The 17162-nt window shown below is 43.3% G+C and overlaps 1 protein-coding gene across 2 annotated transcripts; it reads right to left on the reverse strand.

Annotated features, from left to right (window-relative positions):
• Positions 1-769: 769 nt before the first annotated feature.
• Positions 770-14807, reverse strand: ncapg (non-SMC condensin I complex, subunit G). Of its 2 annotated transcripts, none has more exons than XM_075464383.1 (22): positions 14313-14807; positions 13910-14022; positions 13066-13305; positions 12708-12936; positions 12257-12402; positions 12084-12168; positions 11655-11847; positions 11420-11569; positions 7993-8133; positions 7631-7754; positions 7374-7463; positions 4872-5060; positions 4679-4789; positions 3578-3697; positions 3109-3345; positions 2651-2832; positions 2376-2541; positions 2080-2247; positions 1630-1753; positions 1421-1468; positions 1231-1300; positions 770-1139 (listed from the first exon to the last, which is right to left on the reverse strand). In XM_075464383.1, exons 2-22 carry the CDS (start codon positions 14015-14017, stop codon positions 1013-1015), a joined length of 3048 nt encoding a protein of 1015 aa, XP_075320498.1. In that variant the 5' UTR covers positions 14018-14022; positions 14313-14807; the 3' UTR covers positions 770-1012. The 2 variants fall into 2 exon arrangements, with proteins under 2 accessions (XP_075320498.1, XP_075320497.1); XM_075464382.1 differs by having other exon boundaries at positions 1412-1468.
• Positions 14808-17162: the final 2355 nt, after the last annotated feature.

The following is a 17162-nucleotide window of genomic DNA, read 5'->3' on the forward strand; positions in this document are numbered from 1 at the left end:
AGTCTACAGAGATGAATTGTTCGATCCCTTAGTGAAGAATTTCATACCATTGGCAAATTAGCCACAAAAAAAAAAAAGTCTGCGAGCAAATCTCAGAATCCACATGAAGAAAACTAATTAGACTAAAAGGCAAATCTAAGACTTAATTTAGGGGTAAAGATGCTGTTCTATAGCCTAGAAATCTAGACGCCCGCAAAATGAATTTGCTCCGGGGCTACAGCTTTTTGCTGTACGGGTCTGGCTTGCTAGGCTAGCTGTTTTATGCAATGAGTGGCAGACGTTTGTGACCCAGTATCTGCAGCTTAAGGTTTCTGATGACAGTTCAGGTCCTGCTTTGTCTCTTCACTCGACAGTTCTCCAGAAATTGTTGGCAAAATTCAAGTTGAAAGGGAAGAATTTAAATTTTATTCCCATCTGTGCGACAGCCTTCCCTTTTATCCCCATGAACTTCAGCAAAGTGGACTGGCACCAATGTTCCTAACAGCCCTGCCATGTGCACCTTTGTTCATACTTTAAGGGTTTCAAATGTCATATAAACTCCTTCAGGTTGATACTGACGCCACTCACAGATTTCAAATACTGCATTGACAGTTTTAATATCTATCACTTTTTTAGCTCATTGATGCAGAGTAGAGACAATCTAATGGTTCAAAACTTTCTTACAAATAATGAGGAAAAAATGGGCTAATTGTTAGCATCAGAAACAAATTCAGTCAACAATGTGCTGAGAAAAGAGGACAAGCACTGACATATGAGTACATCTCAGTTTATTGATTAAAATGTGTGAAAATGTGCTGAAATAAAACATTGGCGTAAATATGACTATATTAAAAGGTGACTCCACAGTAGAAGCTATAATCCAGAAATGCACTGAGCTCAGCAACTTTCTGAAGCCAGTGATGCATGAACGTAAATATTCCCACAAGACAACGTTTTGTAGATCAAGTTCAGCTGGAGCACCTGAATTCAAAGAGCAACAGTTTTAACATGTTCGCTGTCCACGACCCGACTTTTACGACACATTGGCCTCCTGATTGATGAGGGTGTTGAGGTCCAGTTTCGTCTTCTCCAGAGCTGCAGTCTTGGCCCTCCGCGATAGACGCACCGCTGGAACTGACTCCGGCACATTTTCTCCATCGCTGTCGCCAAAACACAAGCAATAAATTTCTAGGTACGGAAATCTAAATAAATGCGACGCTTCCCTTGTAGTAAAAACACCTCTGGACTCACCTCTCCTCTGATGACTCTGCTCTCCTGCTGAGTTTTCTGCCCCCTTTGCCAGTACCGACTTTCCTCTGACCTGTGCAAACAAACACTCTGGTTACCTCCCAGTGCTGAGTCAACTTCTTCATTCAGACACGCGAGAGGAGCTTTAAAAATAAAATGGAGCTGAGAACAGAGTGCACAGAACCTGCATCACCTCTTTTGGGTCTCTTGGCAGATTTTGATGGATCGTCTGTTGCGGCCTCTGTGGAAACATGGCAGACACGATTCATATTTCTCCATTTCCTGCTGCACTGTTTACTTGACAGACTGACAAGGATGAAGTGCGACATTTTTTAATCCACTTAGCAACTTTCTGACAATAAAGCAACAATCATATTGGAGTTTCTATTTAAAGCTGTTGACCGTCTGCATTGACGTCCAGCGGTTGCAGTGCACTTGCGCTGAGGAGCTCAGCCTGTTCTTTTGAGTCCACCAGCTGATGCATCATCTTCTCCAGAGCGCGGAGGCAAACACGATCCTTCACCACCTGAAAGAAGCGAGGATGGAGAGGGGAGCTATTAAACACGCGAGGCCTGTCAAGAACCAGAGATAAACCTTTGTTTTCCGCCACTAAAACGCCCTGAAGCTGACAGAATTATCCTTAGTTTTACTAAAACGGATGATTCAAAGTAATCATCATTCATAACGATGGGAACATTTGAATCCAAAAAAATCCCTTCAGCTTCGAGTGGAGGTCATGTTATGTATGAAATGCTGGCGTGTGAGCGTACTAAAGCGGTAAGGTTAACACATTAAACATTAGAGTTGTACACGGCTGTGCATTGGCTCCTGTGCTCTTCTGTCTGAGTGTACCTGCACCAGCTGCTGCAGCAACGTCTGCAGGTCCTCCCTGACCGTCTCGTCCCTGCTGAGCTCCAGGTTCCTGAGAGTTTTGGCATAGAGACGGACCTCAGGGGCCGCGGGGTCTTTGAGCATCTCCCCACACATGCGAACCGCCAAGTAGTCATGGACACACACCTCCTGTGGACACATACAAGCAGTGGGAATTTATCCTATTTTACATTCTCCTATCAACTTATCTAAAGGGACCGCGCAAACCAACTGAGGGTTTCTTTGACTTCACAAGCGTCTCAGCGGACGCTGCTTACCTCTGTGTTAGTTGAGGGTTTAATAAGTGCACTCGGGCGCGTCAGCTCAACAAGTAGCTCGAGCACATTATTAATATCCACCTCGGCTAGCGGAGAGGTGGCCGGGGCGTTCATGAGAGTCCGAACCGTCGGCAGGAAGCTCTCCTCCACGACCTCCTGGTGGACTCTGGCGGACGCAAACAAGAACGGAATGAATTCTGTTAGATTAACAATCCCTTCGTCTAGGCTTGTGCCAAACATCCAGTTGTAATGGCTCAGTGTGTGCAATGCGAGACCTGCTCTCGCGGGCATAGAGCTGGAAGAAGACGCCGAGGCAGTGCCGCAGGCGCATGTCGTCCTCCGTGACAGGATTGTACCACAGCAGTATCAGACGCGAGAGCATCTTGGCACTGGAGATGCGGCCTGTGTACATAAGTTTGGCCAGGCCCTCCGCCGTCTCTGTCCGCAGGTCAGACACCTGGGAACGGTTTATGTGCTGAATATTTCATTTTTCTACAGAACCGGACACGCAGTGCAAATTTTAAGCATATAAACCAGGAGTGTCAAACTGATCCTTGAAAGGGCCGGTGTGGCTGCAGGTTTCTGTTCCGACCCTGCAGCAGCACAGCTGACTCGTTTCATTCAATCAACTGAACTGGTGAAGACCTTCAGTGCAGACAGACTGCAAAAACCTGCAGCCACACCGGCCCTTTCGAGGTTCAGTTTGACACCCCTGATATAAACTAAACCCCACCTCACTGTCCAGGAACTCTGAGAGCATCACCAGTGTACTCTGTGCGGTGTCTTCTGGAACATCTCCCTTGTCCTCAGCCAGCGCTGCGTCGTCCTCCTGCTTCTCTGGTGACGGGATGGGATTGGCCGCCTGAGTGGAGGCGCTTTCAGAGAGCAGCTGGAAGCCGAACAGCAGCAACAGGTCGATGACGGCCCGCAGAGCACTGATACGGATCTTCACCTCATCCAGCTGGGCAATCTGGAAACACGCACAGCAGAAGACTCAGTGAGTTTGGTCCGTGTATATAAACAAAACCCCTTAGGTTGCTTTGTTTTGGTCAAAACACCTCTGGGGACTGTTGTTTTTGTATTAAACTTTGATCAATTACCAGCAGCTTTAATGTTTAAAAACCCTGCAACTAAACCTGAAAATATTTCCAAGACATTAACGATTCATTTTAGATTTATGAAACACAACTGCGTAAAGTCACCTGTAGCAGCAGGACCATGTGGGTTTTGGCCAGCTCCTTACTGTGCAGAGTGCATGTTCCCAGGCACACCACGGCCATGTTGCGCACAGCAGGGTGAGCGTTTGCTATACTGGGCAAAACCTAACAGAGATGGAGAGAAATGGCGTCACCAACCAACCAACCAACCAACGCTTTATGGCCGAGCAGGTTTAGCCAACCTTCAAAAGTCATCACTTCTGATCTTTCTTTGGTCAAATATACTATTTTTTTTATGTCTGTCCCAATACTGACCTAGGAATTTTAAGTCACTCTTCCGTGTATTTAATATATTTTTATCTGAGGATTTGCTGCATCTGTTTAGTTTGTGGCCACGGAGGTTTTCATTTTCCCACTGTCCAAAGGACTTATTTCCCCAGTGTCTCTGGCTTATCCTGGTGTTGCCTTTCCCCAGTTCTAGTATTGACTTTTGTGTTAAGGTTGCACACCACGTTTCCCTCTGACAAACCCACGCGGACCCGTCTGTGTATTGTCACTACGCAGGTGAGCTGTCCCCTGCTCTCCAGCAGCTCCCTCGCAGCCATGTCGCCCGTGCTTCTTTATGCTTTCCTACTTAGAAGCACTGCAGCATTCTATTAAAGCTTCCTCGTGTCTCGACTGCCACAGTTAAGCTAAAGAGCTACTTTTAGCAGTATTTCAAAATGTGGAGTCTTGAACCTGTAAAAATGCTTTGATGTCTTTTTATAGCCTCCCCAGCTTTGGAACCATCTGTGTCAGATCCTAAATAGCTTTAAGGAGCCCGTGTTTGTTAGGTGTTATCACAAGGTTTGAAGAGACTGAGAATTTAGCAGCGATCATTCATTCCTGACCCTTCTTACACGTCATCATAACTTAAGGCAATATTCCAGATTACTCTTTAACTGTGTTTTAAGTTCATGAAATAAAAAGTAGCACAACAGCTGGAACAAAGGCGGCTTCTCATAATGGTTTGCTGAGACATTTTCTTGCTCTTTGTCTGCAAAATCAGTAGCTCTGATGTATTTCTAAAACAGGTTGGACTAATGTCACCTTTGGTAACGTTCCTGATAATGTAAGTGAAGTTCAGACTTTTTTTTTTTTTTTTACCAGTGAGGACATTAAGGCGCTTGTAGTTGGACCGATTCGAGTCTTGATGTTAATCTGCTTCAGCAGCTCGGCACACATTGTCAGACACCTCAAAAGAGTCTCTGGGTCATTCTGGAAGAGAAAACAAATTCTAAACTGAAGATGGATCCGATGAAATGAGAAGGAGGAGACGTTTGCCCATCTTCGTTTGTACCTTCTCGGCGCGGACCTCTTTATCCGCAGGCTGGTTGCTCTCTGCGATTTCCTGGACGATTTGGTTCCTGCGATCCTCCAGGTTTGTGATGGAGTTCTTCAGCTCTGCCGCCTGGCTGAAATCCTGGGCCGCGATACAGTCTTCCAGAGTTTGCTTGGCCTCCAAGATGCGCACCTTCACCTCTGCAAGCTGGGTGGGAGGAGAAGGGAGGAAAAGCCAGTTGAGGACAGAAACAGAAAGAGACAATCATTCCTGGAGAAAACTTCAGAGGATTGAGTGCTCAGACAGACAAACTGTGCCTCCACTAAGAGGAAAAACAACAACAGCTGAGGCTCTGGGCAAGGTCACAGTCCTCTAGTGGCCTTAACTCACTGAAAAATGAAGCGATGCAAGACCAGGTGCACAGAGTGCATAGAAGCTAACACTTAGTCGGACTTATTTAGCTGTATACTATTAATTTGGAGTCCAACAGTGATTACAGAAAGCAGCAGAGATGGATCGACGATCACCGACACGGCCCATAAGCATACATGACCATCACACAAACCAGAGGTTCACTGGAGACAAAAAGTGGGAGAGCGAGCAGATCGGGCAAAGATGAGCTTAGTGCACGCCGCATGCACCCTTCCACCCCGCTCATTAAAATGTGCTTTGTCTCCAAATATAAACCATCCGACAGCTGGAGGTAGAACAGGAGAAACAAACAGAGTATAATTAGAACAGGGGAGTATAATTAGAACAGAGTGAAATTCAGAGAAGTTTTTAAATAGACTAGGAAATGAACTCCGTAATCACAATTTAAGGTATTTAAGTGCCAACAGATGCACATTATAGTAATATACACAGCGTCTAGCATTATTTTCAGTAAACTGTTTTTAGAATAAGAACGTCCTTTTATTGAAACCATTTTTCTGAACAGTGCCAATATGTACTGAATGAATTAGTGCTGGACGGTATGACCAAAAATACATATCACGGTATTTTTTCACGGTATCATGGTTTCACGGTATATCACGGTATTTTTTTTTCATGCATAATTAAGTGTTCACAGCATTTTCCACAGATTGAGAACAGAATTACTGCAGTACATTAACTTAGGATGGTCTATTTTACCGTCATAGAATAACGGCCCACAAAATGATGCTGTTAACAAAGAAGTGCTACTCATGATTCTGATGAAGTGAGGAATCGGAATGCAAACACAATTGCAGTCAAAATACAGAACTTTTACTGTGCGTCTTGAAGTGACATTTGGCTCGACTTTTCTTTTGCTTTCCCCGTGTTACCTGCTGATGTGGCGGGTGCTGACCGTAACTTCATGCATTCTTGATATTCTAAGACATGCTTACGGCTAAGGTGATGGAGCAAACTGCTCGTGTTGCCACCTCCAGCGACAACTGTAGCCCGACAACACTTGCATAAAATGGTTGTTTGGTCGACGTCGGATTTTTTGAAACCAAAAAACTTCCAAACTACAGACCCGGCTCCTTTTTTTGGCACAAGTTCTTCTGTCAGCATGTTCTACTAGTTCTGCAGGTTCGATTTCGGAACTTTCCATGTCTATCCTATCCACCTTCACCTTACGCAAGTGCTTATTACCACCTCGCACCCATAGACAGTAAACATGCGTGTTTAGAAGCGCAACACTGAAAAGGGTCCCGTCTCAAACAATGTTGCGCGACGCAGCGTTCCCCCCGTTGTGTAATCAAATACACTGGTATGGCGGTATATTAAAAATTCATATCATAACGAAATTATAAACCGGTATTCGGTGTGAACCGGTATACCGCCCAGCACTAGAATGAATGAATGAATCCATCCACCAAACAATTGGGTAATGGTAGGGAATCATTCATTCATCCATCCCAGTCAGAGCACTGAGGTCAGAGAACCAGCTGCTCTTGGATGCAGTCTCAAACACAAGTAACTAAAGCTGCGATTATGCCTGCTTCATTAGTCGCTGTCTCAGCAAATTGTGACAAATCAACACTGCGTCATGGTCATGAAAACCTCTCTATAGAACAAACTTCCTCCTCCCTTTTCTTCCTGCTGTGCATCCTTGACCACCCATCTGGATTTCTTAAATATGCCCCGGGTTCCAAAAAAAGGAGCAGGGCATGACTGGTTAAAACAAGCACACCAACTACGGTGACATCCATTTTGGCGCGCACCACCATTCGCTACTGGGAGAAAGGCGAGTAATTAACCAGACATGAGCCTTTTCAGAGGGACACTAATCTGTAGAGCTGTGCAGACCCTCAATCAGTTTAACACTTAGCTGAAAATCTGTTTATTCACAGGCTCTTAGTCCACATTGAGCACCATATTTTGGCTTCAATTGTGCAAGCGTGGTATATTTAATTCATCCTTATTTGATGATATTTTATTGTTTATACTAGTTCAAATCTCTTGCTGATTGTGTTTTTTTGTTCAGCACTTTTAGTCAGCTGAGGTCGTTTTTGAAAGTGCTTCATAAACAAAAGGTTGACTCGACTCGCTCACCTGGACCTGCTGCCTGCGGCTCTCGTTTTCATCCACTGGCTGACTGGCCTCCATGATGGGCTCCCTCACATCTGAGATGATTTCTGCCACCTGCGAGAAGGCCAGCTGTGTTAAACATCAGTCTCAACGAAGCTGAGCTGAGAAATAAATGCAGCTTTTTATCGTTTCATTTCAGCCAAACTGGCTGAATTCATCAGGGGAAGCAATGTATTTAGTTAGCTGTGGTTTTCTTTAAAAAAAGTTAAAGTTCAAATTACAGTTTGGATGCGTCTGTGGTCGTCAGGAATGAGAATGAGGAGCTTCTCAGTGAGCAGGGAGACCAGGGAGGAGGGGGTTTGTGGGAGAGTCAACATCTCCTGCAGAACAGCCAGCACGCGCTTCCTGCAGACGCAGATGATCAGGTTTGAATGAAACACCTCAACAAGGTGATTTTATTAGGCAAAAAAATATGTAGAATAACTTATTAAATCAGCTGTGGGACCTTCCGAAGAGTAATTTTTTAGGACAAAAACACTCAGCGCTGAACTGAGAATATACTTGGTCTATTAGCCGCACCCATGACCAGCCACAACTCCAAAAAAGCTATTTTTAAATCACAAAAACTTGGTCCTGGTCTTACCTGCCGCCCTCCTCGTTGGTGTCAAGGCAACCGATGAGATGGATGAGCTGTTGTGAGATGAACTCTTTGGTCATGACAAGTTCCAGCTGGTTAAAGTCAGCCCTCTGCTCCTCCGACAGCACAGGCACCGCCTTTAGATAGCTGCGACAGCCACAACCACAAGTCAATCAAACAGCCCAGTCTGGCACTCGCTGAATGCAGGATCAACAAAATTGAGACTGCAATCAGAAGCCCAGGTCAGAGTGGTAAATATAAGAATACACAACACGGGCATATCAACAGCAGTGTGGGCAGCGTGACCACCGCCCCTGCCTACAGCCACACCTCACACACAGCTGTGGCGGTTATCAGCGAGCCAACCAGCAACCACTCACCTTCTGCAAATTCATTGATGCTTTTTGTGAGCAGGTAAATGTTAAACGCGTCACTCGGTAAAATCGTGTTTAGGGAGCATTTCACACTGAAGCATTAGAAGGACGGGAGATAAAACAGCAGAGTATAAAGGATGGTGGTACCAGAGAAAAATAAATGGTAGCCGAACCGCATTTATTCAGCAATTCTAGTTTTAATGACCACTCAAAGTGCTTTACATGTCAACCAACAGTCACTCATTCACACAGCCTGCCCTCCAATCTCACACGCAAACCGATGTCACTGATCGTGATGATTCTTAGAGTTCGGTCTCTTCCGAAGGCACATTCGTAGCAAACTGGAGGTCTGAACCACAGATTAGTGATCTAAGCAACTAATACGGACTAATAACACAGGCGATTACTGTGCTCCACTGGTCAAACAAAGATCACTGGATTAAACAAAAGATAAGCAGGTAGTTAGTCACACTCAAAGCAAATGTATAGTAAAGCATTAGTTCTCCACATTTACATACAGAAAGAGCTCCTCTGAGAACACCGGACCTGCCTTCAGACACCTAAAGTTACAAAATGGTCATCGTGGAAAATGTGTTTTTCATTAAAGAGCGTTACTATCACCAAGCAGCTGAATTCACATTAGCCAATTACACAGAAAAATCCAGGAATTTTCAACCCGGGCCCTGTTTTCCTTTGTATTTCGGCAGAAAATATTGACAGGCACAAATCATTTGCAATCAGACCCCTACTGAGCAACAACTAAACAGCTGCAGTGTAATGTAACAACCATTAAACATGGCAAAGTCAAACTCAGAGGGTTATTATCCAGGTGTTCCACAGCCAGTGTTTCCCACAGAATTTTTGGAAACTATGGGGGGGGGTAAATTCATGCGGCGTAAATTTGTGCGACTGCAGATTTTATTTGATTTGATTGATTTGCACACATTCATTCAAATATAACACATACACAATAAAACACAACAAATTAAAAAAAAGGAATGTGTGCTGGAGATGTCAGAAACCCTTGTGGGCTTATGAGGAAACCTCATCTTGTCATTAAAACCCAATGATAACAATTGTAATAGAAAATATTTACAGGTTAAAACTAAACTTCATGAAAAATATGAATGGATCATATACAGTGAGGACTTATGCCTTTTTGAGAAACTTGAAAAGGTTGTCCTTGATAATAAAGGGTGTGGGAAGTACACAATGAGTTCAGGAACACATCAGAAGTGGTTTGGTTTTGATATCTTTAAAAACAAGAGAGCTATTACAAAATAAAAGTCTAAAATGGAATTAACTATGCACACTGAGTAAATGTTCTACCTAAAATGATTTTTCTGGAAACTAAAAGGCTGTGAAAGCTTTATAGTGAGTTCACAAACCCATCAGAAGTGGTTTGGTCTGCATTGGTTGAATATCCAGTGAGAACAAAAAAAGGCGTTGCACTTTTGCGACGGTCCCTAAGCGCTCCGGCTGCCGTAGTTCACTTAGAAATATATTCGGCGCGGTTACTCTGATCTTTCAGGCTTACTTTGGTGAGTTGATAAAGCCTGTGGTATGTTAGTCTTAGTTTTCTGTAAATATTAATACCATCCTGAGGCTAATTGGTGCGGTTTTCGTGACGCTATTACATTACAAAGCTGGAAAATAGGCGAATGTCGAATATAAAACCAACTTCACCCCGCTCCGCCTAGTCGGGATGGTTGAACCACACATGCGGGACGGATGAAACACCTTATTTTAAACAGAAACTATTGAGCTTACTATTTTTTTAAGCAACATACCGGACAACATACTAGTGTACCCGTCATTGCTCAAATTTCACATTATTTTTCATAATATAAATAGGTAAAAAAAAATATGTTTGTCAACAAAATCACGATGATTACAGCTGACCTTTGTGCACGCGCACCCACTGTGTCAATCGCCCCGACAGCGTCAGCGAAATAACCTTTTTTTGCCACTAAACTTAAAAACTCTGACACTGCAGACTTTAGGACATGTTTAATTAATAATTCACCTGTTGTATAGTCATATTGGTTGGTTTTCGAGGAAATCGCTGTTTCAAAAAAAAAAAAAAAAAAAAAAAAAAAAAAAAAAAATCGCTGTTTGGGATTCAGAAACTATGGCGGCCAAAAGGAAACTATGGCGGGCCGCCATAGTTTCCTCAATGTATGGGAAACACTGACAGCAGTCCGGACAGGATGCCTACAGAGACGGATCTGTCCCTTTATTTATTTTTTGCTTCTCCTGGTCTCAGGTGCATCTTCCTTTTTAGTGCCTGAGTTATTTCGCACAGGGGGTATATTAGGAGATGATTACAAAATGAGAAGTCATCCTAATTTCAATCGTTTCTAAACATCGATCTCAGCAATCAAAGCTTGGGAAAGAAAGAAACTCCAAGCATTCATTTATTTCCACGCGCCAGCCATAAGTACTTAGCTGAAGAGAGCATTTTGAATGACGGTCGTTTATCTGAGTAAGTGTGAAGAGGCAGATATCTGTGAAAACTGTAGATGAGGAGAGAAAAATGGAAACAGCCTAAGAGGAATTAACTTTGAAGGCTCTTTTGTCTTATTTGACAGGCAGCAGTCATCCCTGTCAAAGTGTTCATTGCAAAGTGCACAGTACAGAAGATGCTGCAACAGCAAGCCACAACTTAAGCCCATTTCATTTACCCAAAGGTTACACTAAAATTTTATTTCTTTCCATAACATTTTCACACATTTATAACACCAGTCTGAGCCAGTCGGTAGCAAATACAGTCGCTTTGACTTTGCTGCATTTAACTGTGCACTTATGTTACACTGCAGCCATTTTAGGGATTCTGTTCAAGGTATTGCTGCGTAATATGGGTCCATCTGCTAAGAATTCTTGGGCCATCAATAGTTTACCGCCAAATCCAAGAGAAAACGGGGCCCTGGGAGAAAAATTCCTGGAATATCCCTTAAATAAATCCTTCCGTAAAGCCAGCTATCTCTGATAAGTAGCGTGGTTCTGTGCAGCTGACAGCAATAAAGTGAAATCCAGAGGATCTTTTGATCTTCTCTTACCCACAGAGGTAGTCAGCATAAGTGGCAGCATCTGGTAACACCTGCTCCAGCATTTCATCACCATCGTCTCCTTTGGCCTTGATGAACTCACACAGAGCTCTCCAATAAAGCACGTTTTCACAGGTCAGAGAGTCCACTGGGATCAGCTTCCTGTTAAAGCGAGAGAAACACCTGATCTCCAGCCTCAGACATTTTATCAATTAATCACGGGTAAGAGAGCTAAGCCTGAGAGTACCTGTTGTCGAGCTGGTCCCTGTTCTGCAGCAGCTCTTCAGCAGGTGTGCCCTTAAAAATGGCCTTCAGTGTGTCCATAGCAGTTTCCGCGCAGTTCTCCACATCCAGCCGGTGGAGCAGCTCAATGACGTTTCCATCCAGCCGAAGCAGCCATGCCGGCAGGAGACGACTGCAAACCACCTCTCTAACGGCCTCTAAAACAAATACACACACTTAGAGTCAGGACATAAATAGAAATAACTCCATTCCACAATGTGAGAAATTGTTGCTTTTAAATGAACTCCTTTATTTCATCGATTGAAAGACAATAAAAGAAACAGCCGCATATTCACTGTGATGGACCTTTTTTTCAAACCATAAAAAAAACCATCACTGATTTTGCTGTAAGGTCTCGTGAAAACTGTAATGCTTCACACACACGAAACTATACCTGAGGTGTCGTGGATACCCTGCTGCAGCAGGCCGACCCTCTGTGCGATAGTTAGAGCTTTAATATGGACCTTCTCAGCAAGAACCTTAAACAGAATCATAAGAAGACAGAAGGTGTTAGGAAAAAAAAAAAAAACAGGGTTCCAAACATTTCACCAGTCCTTTCGTGCCTACCTGGTAGGCTAACTTGCGGACGTTCTCTTTGATGTCCCGAGTGCGTTTGAGGACTTTAGGGAGGGTTCGTGGGGACATTGCAACGCAGGACAGAACGGCCCGTCGCACCTCACCATTAGTATCATTTTCCAAGATCAACATGTATGCTGAAAAAGAAAAGAAAATAAAGAAGCAGCTGAGCATGAGACAATTAGCAGACCCGTGGCAAAGAGAAAGACACATTAACATACTCAGCAAATTAAGCACAATAAAAACTACTTTGAGGAATAATGATGCCCAGCCATAAAGTGAGCAGGTAAAATACGCCCTCACAGGAATGGGGTCGAGGATACTTAAGATTAAACATGTAATATAATATAACGAGTCCCCAGACTGTTTTGTGAACAGCTCTTGGATTTCAAGTATGTCCTCAATTTGAAGGTAATATGGGAAAAAAATAAAGTAAACAAACCATTGATGGTGGGACAGTCGGGATCCTTTGGCTGCTGAAGGCGAGTCATGGCCAAAGCAGCCTGAATCCTCACATTGGGGAATTTGTCAGTGACACGGACCAGCATGGCTTGGTGGATGCGATCGAAGAGATCGTCATCAATCTGGGCATTCTCCGCCATGCTGCCCAGCATCTTGTTGATCAGTTGGCACACTCGAAAACGCACCGCATGACTATTGGCTTTGTGAGACTGAAAAGAGACGGAGGGGGAAAATGGCCAAGTCAAAACAAGTTGTGACAGGAGAAGGAGCAATGCAAGTAGAACTATGGACAACGATCGAAGGAAAGGAGACAAGCAAAATAGAAATAATGTTGATACCTCCAACAGGAAGTTGAAGATGAAACTCAGAAAGGGGTGATCATCTTCATCCTCCTCCTCCTCTTCTTCTTCTTGCTGCTCCTCCTCCTCCTCTTCTGTTTTAGGTGGAGGCTGGAAACTCGCGGCGAACCTCGCGACAAACTCAATGACATTCTCAACTGTGGGCTCGCGTTTGTAGACAATCATTGCATACTTCAGGTAGTGGACAAACTCCTCGTGGAACAGTGTCTTGTCCTCAAGCTGAAGGATGAGATGGATTGTGTTGTTAATGATGGGTGACGAGGGGGGGTACACCAAGAGAAGCAAAGGTGAAAACAACCGGAAAAATGAGAGACCAAGTCATCTCTAGTGGCATCCATCAGGAAACAAGATGTCTCAGCTTTCAGTTTCTAGGGTCAAAACACTTTGCAGGCTGTAACTTCTTTATATTTGTGATGGCCTTCGGGAAAGTTAAAGTGTAACCAAGAGGTTTTTGGTTTGAACAGAATTTGATATACTTAAATGTATGTGCTCATGTTTCTCAATTTATTCCGCTTCAGCGCATATCATTCTTTTGTACTCTTAGTTCTTCAAGAGTATTAATTTTGCCTTGTGTTCCTCAAAGTGGTGCTCTTTTGTTGTCGTGTTGCTGTAAAATATAAAAACAAATAGACTTGCATTTTCTTATAAGATTCACCCATTCCCCTCCCAGGCTACCATTCCCCTTAAAAAGAAGACGTTATCTTGCTTTGTCAAAATGAGCCCATTCACAAAATGACCACACTCGCACACAAGAGACAAATTGTAAATATGGTCAATTCTAGTGTACTTCTAACAAGAAAAAGCCACATTATCACCACTTTACCTTGTTGTAGCGGCTCTTCAGGCTCGCCACCAGCTTCGCCTTGTTATTGTGCCCCCTCTGAGCGCGCTGAAACGCCTCCTTGATTTCTATTTCATTGTCCGCGGTCATCTTTCCTTCACAAAAGCAAAGCGATACACAGAGTTACTCGAACTTCCTCAGCACTTTTGCCGAGAGTAACGTGTTTTCCGCCTCATAACAGCGGCTGCCTGTTGTCTCTTGTGTCTCATTAGCTAACCTCCAAAGCCCACATCGCCCCAACTCCCAGCGAGACAGGAAAACAACTGAACAACACTGAGTCGTTCTAACCTTCCTACAAATATTTTGCATAGTAATTCATCAAACTATCATATAACGCTTCGTGTTATGCCGAATAACCCAACTTATTTGGAATTTTAAAACATACCTTTTTGTTTGTTTTGCTATCGCAAAACTGCCGCCTGTTTTCAAATTCAACCGTAGAGGCTTCTTCTTCTTCTTCTTCTATTGGAGATTTCGTTGGTGGTCGGGAACATTACTGCCACCTACAGGACTGGAGGCTGGTAAAACTAGACCAACACTAACCAACTAATGTAAATTTGCATACTGTAAAGATGTATTCCTGTGTCATCGGTGTCTCCATATTCTTGCCATTTCTTTCAATTGGATCATTTTCAGAATACCTTTTACCCCAACTTTACTCAATGGAATACCATAAAACGTTATATTTTAACAATATATATGTTTTGATACGGTAGAATATTGCAATTTTACTGAATGTTATTTCAGCGATTGCCCTGCTAATATATCTACTTCCCCATTATATTCAACACCAACAAGATCAGGAAACCAAAGAAAGGAAAAACCCAATCTTTTGTGATGCAGTCAGCACATAAATTAGATATTTTCCTTAAGATAGCCTGTCTGTATGATGATTTGATACTTTCAAGAGCTGACATATTGTCAGAGGAAATTATTGCACTGAGTTGGTGGTGCTTACTTCTAAGAGTTCAACTGAATAAAGTGGAAAATGTTCTGTAGATTTCTATTAACAGCTATGTTATACTATGGGATGAGGACTGCCCCTCTGTGTCCCATTTAAGGATCTTTAGAACAGTGTGTGAATATGAACAGCTTGGAAATGAGTAACACTGCCCCATAAAAACCTTGTTACATGATGAACAAAATACAAGGCACAAAAACTGTTTACTAACGTACATTTTTTCACTCCACAATGTATCCCACCATACAGATCAACTTCAAAATAAATACACTGTAAAGTGTAAATGAAATTAGATTAAATCAAAAGAAAAAAGGTGGAAATATTAAGCAAAAATCATTGTACATTCTACAAGAACATCCCATCTCAGGTCTGAGTCTGATCTTGATCTTTCTCTTTATGCTCCTTCTCCTCCTTTTCATTAACCTCATCCTCTTCCTTTGTGTCGTTGTGGATCAATTGTTCCAAAGTGAACCGTCGCATGGCCCCTTTATCTTACTACTGAAGGCTCTGATTGATGTGTGTGTGTGTGAACAGTTTAAAGTTAGTGTTTCCACCTTGATAATTGTGTACTTACCGGGTTCAAGCTTTGCTGACTTGAGTGACCAATACAGACTACTAATGATTTCTGAACCCCGAATTTCTATTTCAATTTCTATGGCCCAATTTCAGGTAAAATGTGAAAATCTCCAAGTGATTATTACATCTCACTCAAGCCATTAACGCAAAGTGTGCATCCAGTGTGTAGGATGTTGTGACGACCAGAGCCGCAGCTGGCCGGACAGCTGTACAGTCGGGACAGCTCACCCGTGGGAGGGGCGAGAACAAGCTTCTCCTTAGGCGGACAGAGCTCCTCATTTCATGGCAGCTATTTCTGGAAATCACTTTAAAATACATGGTGTTCTGTCTGTCTGTCTGTTTGCTGGACCTGCAAGGGGAGATTATTGTGGAGGTGTAATATCACAATAATGCTAAGGCTGGATTCAAGATTTATCCAAGAGGGGCTATTATTTCGAATCAAAATGATAAAAAGAAAAAAGAGGTAAGAAAGATCTTAAAGTGGCAGGTATCTCTTAGTAACTGGGCAGGTAAAACATACATATGGCCAGGGACCTCAGACTCCCAGGTTCCCTTAAGCCAGATTTGTTTTGCGATCCTCCTCCTCTGCCTCTCCTTCCAGCCTGTCTGTTGCCATTAGTCAGGTGCAGAGACTGAACTGGAACAAGGCTACAGGTCCAGATGGTGTCAGCCCCGGGGTCCTGAAGGCCTGTGCAGAACGGCTACGTAGGATTCTACAGCACCTCTTTAACCTTAGCCTGAATCAGGAAAAGTTCCAGTGCTTTAGACGACATACAGCCTTGTTCTGGTGTCCTAAAAAAGCCCATCCATCTGCCCTCAGTGACGACGGACCAGTTGCCCTAACTCTACATGAAAGCATCTGAATGAAAGCTCTGCAGAGACTGTTATCTGCTCTGCTACATAAGAAAAGAATCACCTGCCAGGACCCACTACATTGTTCTTATCATCCAAGGGTTGGTGTTGAAGTTGCCATCATATACCTGCTTTAACAGGTCGAATCCCATTTGGACAAAACAGGCAGGACTGAGGATCACATTATTTGATTTTTCCAGTGCTCTCTCTTCACTATGTATACATCAGACTTGGAAATGTCAGAGTCTTTTCATCTCAAGAAATACTCAGATGACTCTGCAGTTGTGGGGTGTGTCAGTGATAAACAAGAGGCTGACTACGGGTAACTACACGACTGCTTTGTGGCATGGTGTGGGAACTATCACCTCATCTTTAATGTAAACAAGACAAATTTGATGATTGTGAATTTTAGGAAGGAATAAGTCTGACACTGTCTCTATCCTGGGCAAAGTTTACCTGACTAAAAGGCTAGACGAGAAATGCGAGACCGAGACTGTCTGCAAGAAAAGACAAAGCAAACTCAGCTTCTTAAGGTAGCTTAGATCCTTCAAAGTTTTCAGCAATATGTTGCATACTTACTTAAGTCTGTAGTGGAGAGCGAAATCTACTTTGCAGCCATCTGCTGGGGCAGCAGCATGAGAGCCAGAGACTCAAAGAAACTAAAGAAATTGATAAAGAATGCTGGCTCTGTGCTGGGGAGGCCTCTTCACCTCTCCTGCAGCAAAGAATGGTTACCGCCCACAACAATGACACTGCACAATACTTCACCATCCAGTTGAATTTGATTCAGTTCAGTTTAATTTAATTCACAGCAGAAAGCCATTTTAATCAAGAACACTGGCCCGA

The sequence above is a fragment of the Odontesthes bonariensis genome, chromosome 4 (genome assembly GCF_027942865.1).
Source record: "Odontesthes bonariensis isolate fOdoBon6 chromosome 4, fOdoBon6.hap1, whole genome shotgun sequence".
NCBI classification, from domain to species: Eukaryota; Metazoa; Chordata; class Actinopteri; order Atheriniformes; family Atherinopsidae; genus Odontesthes; species Odontesthes bonariensis.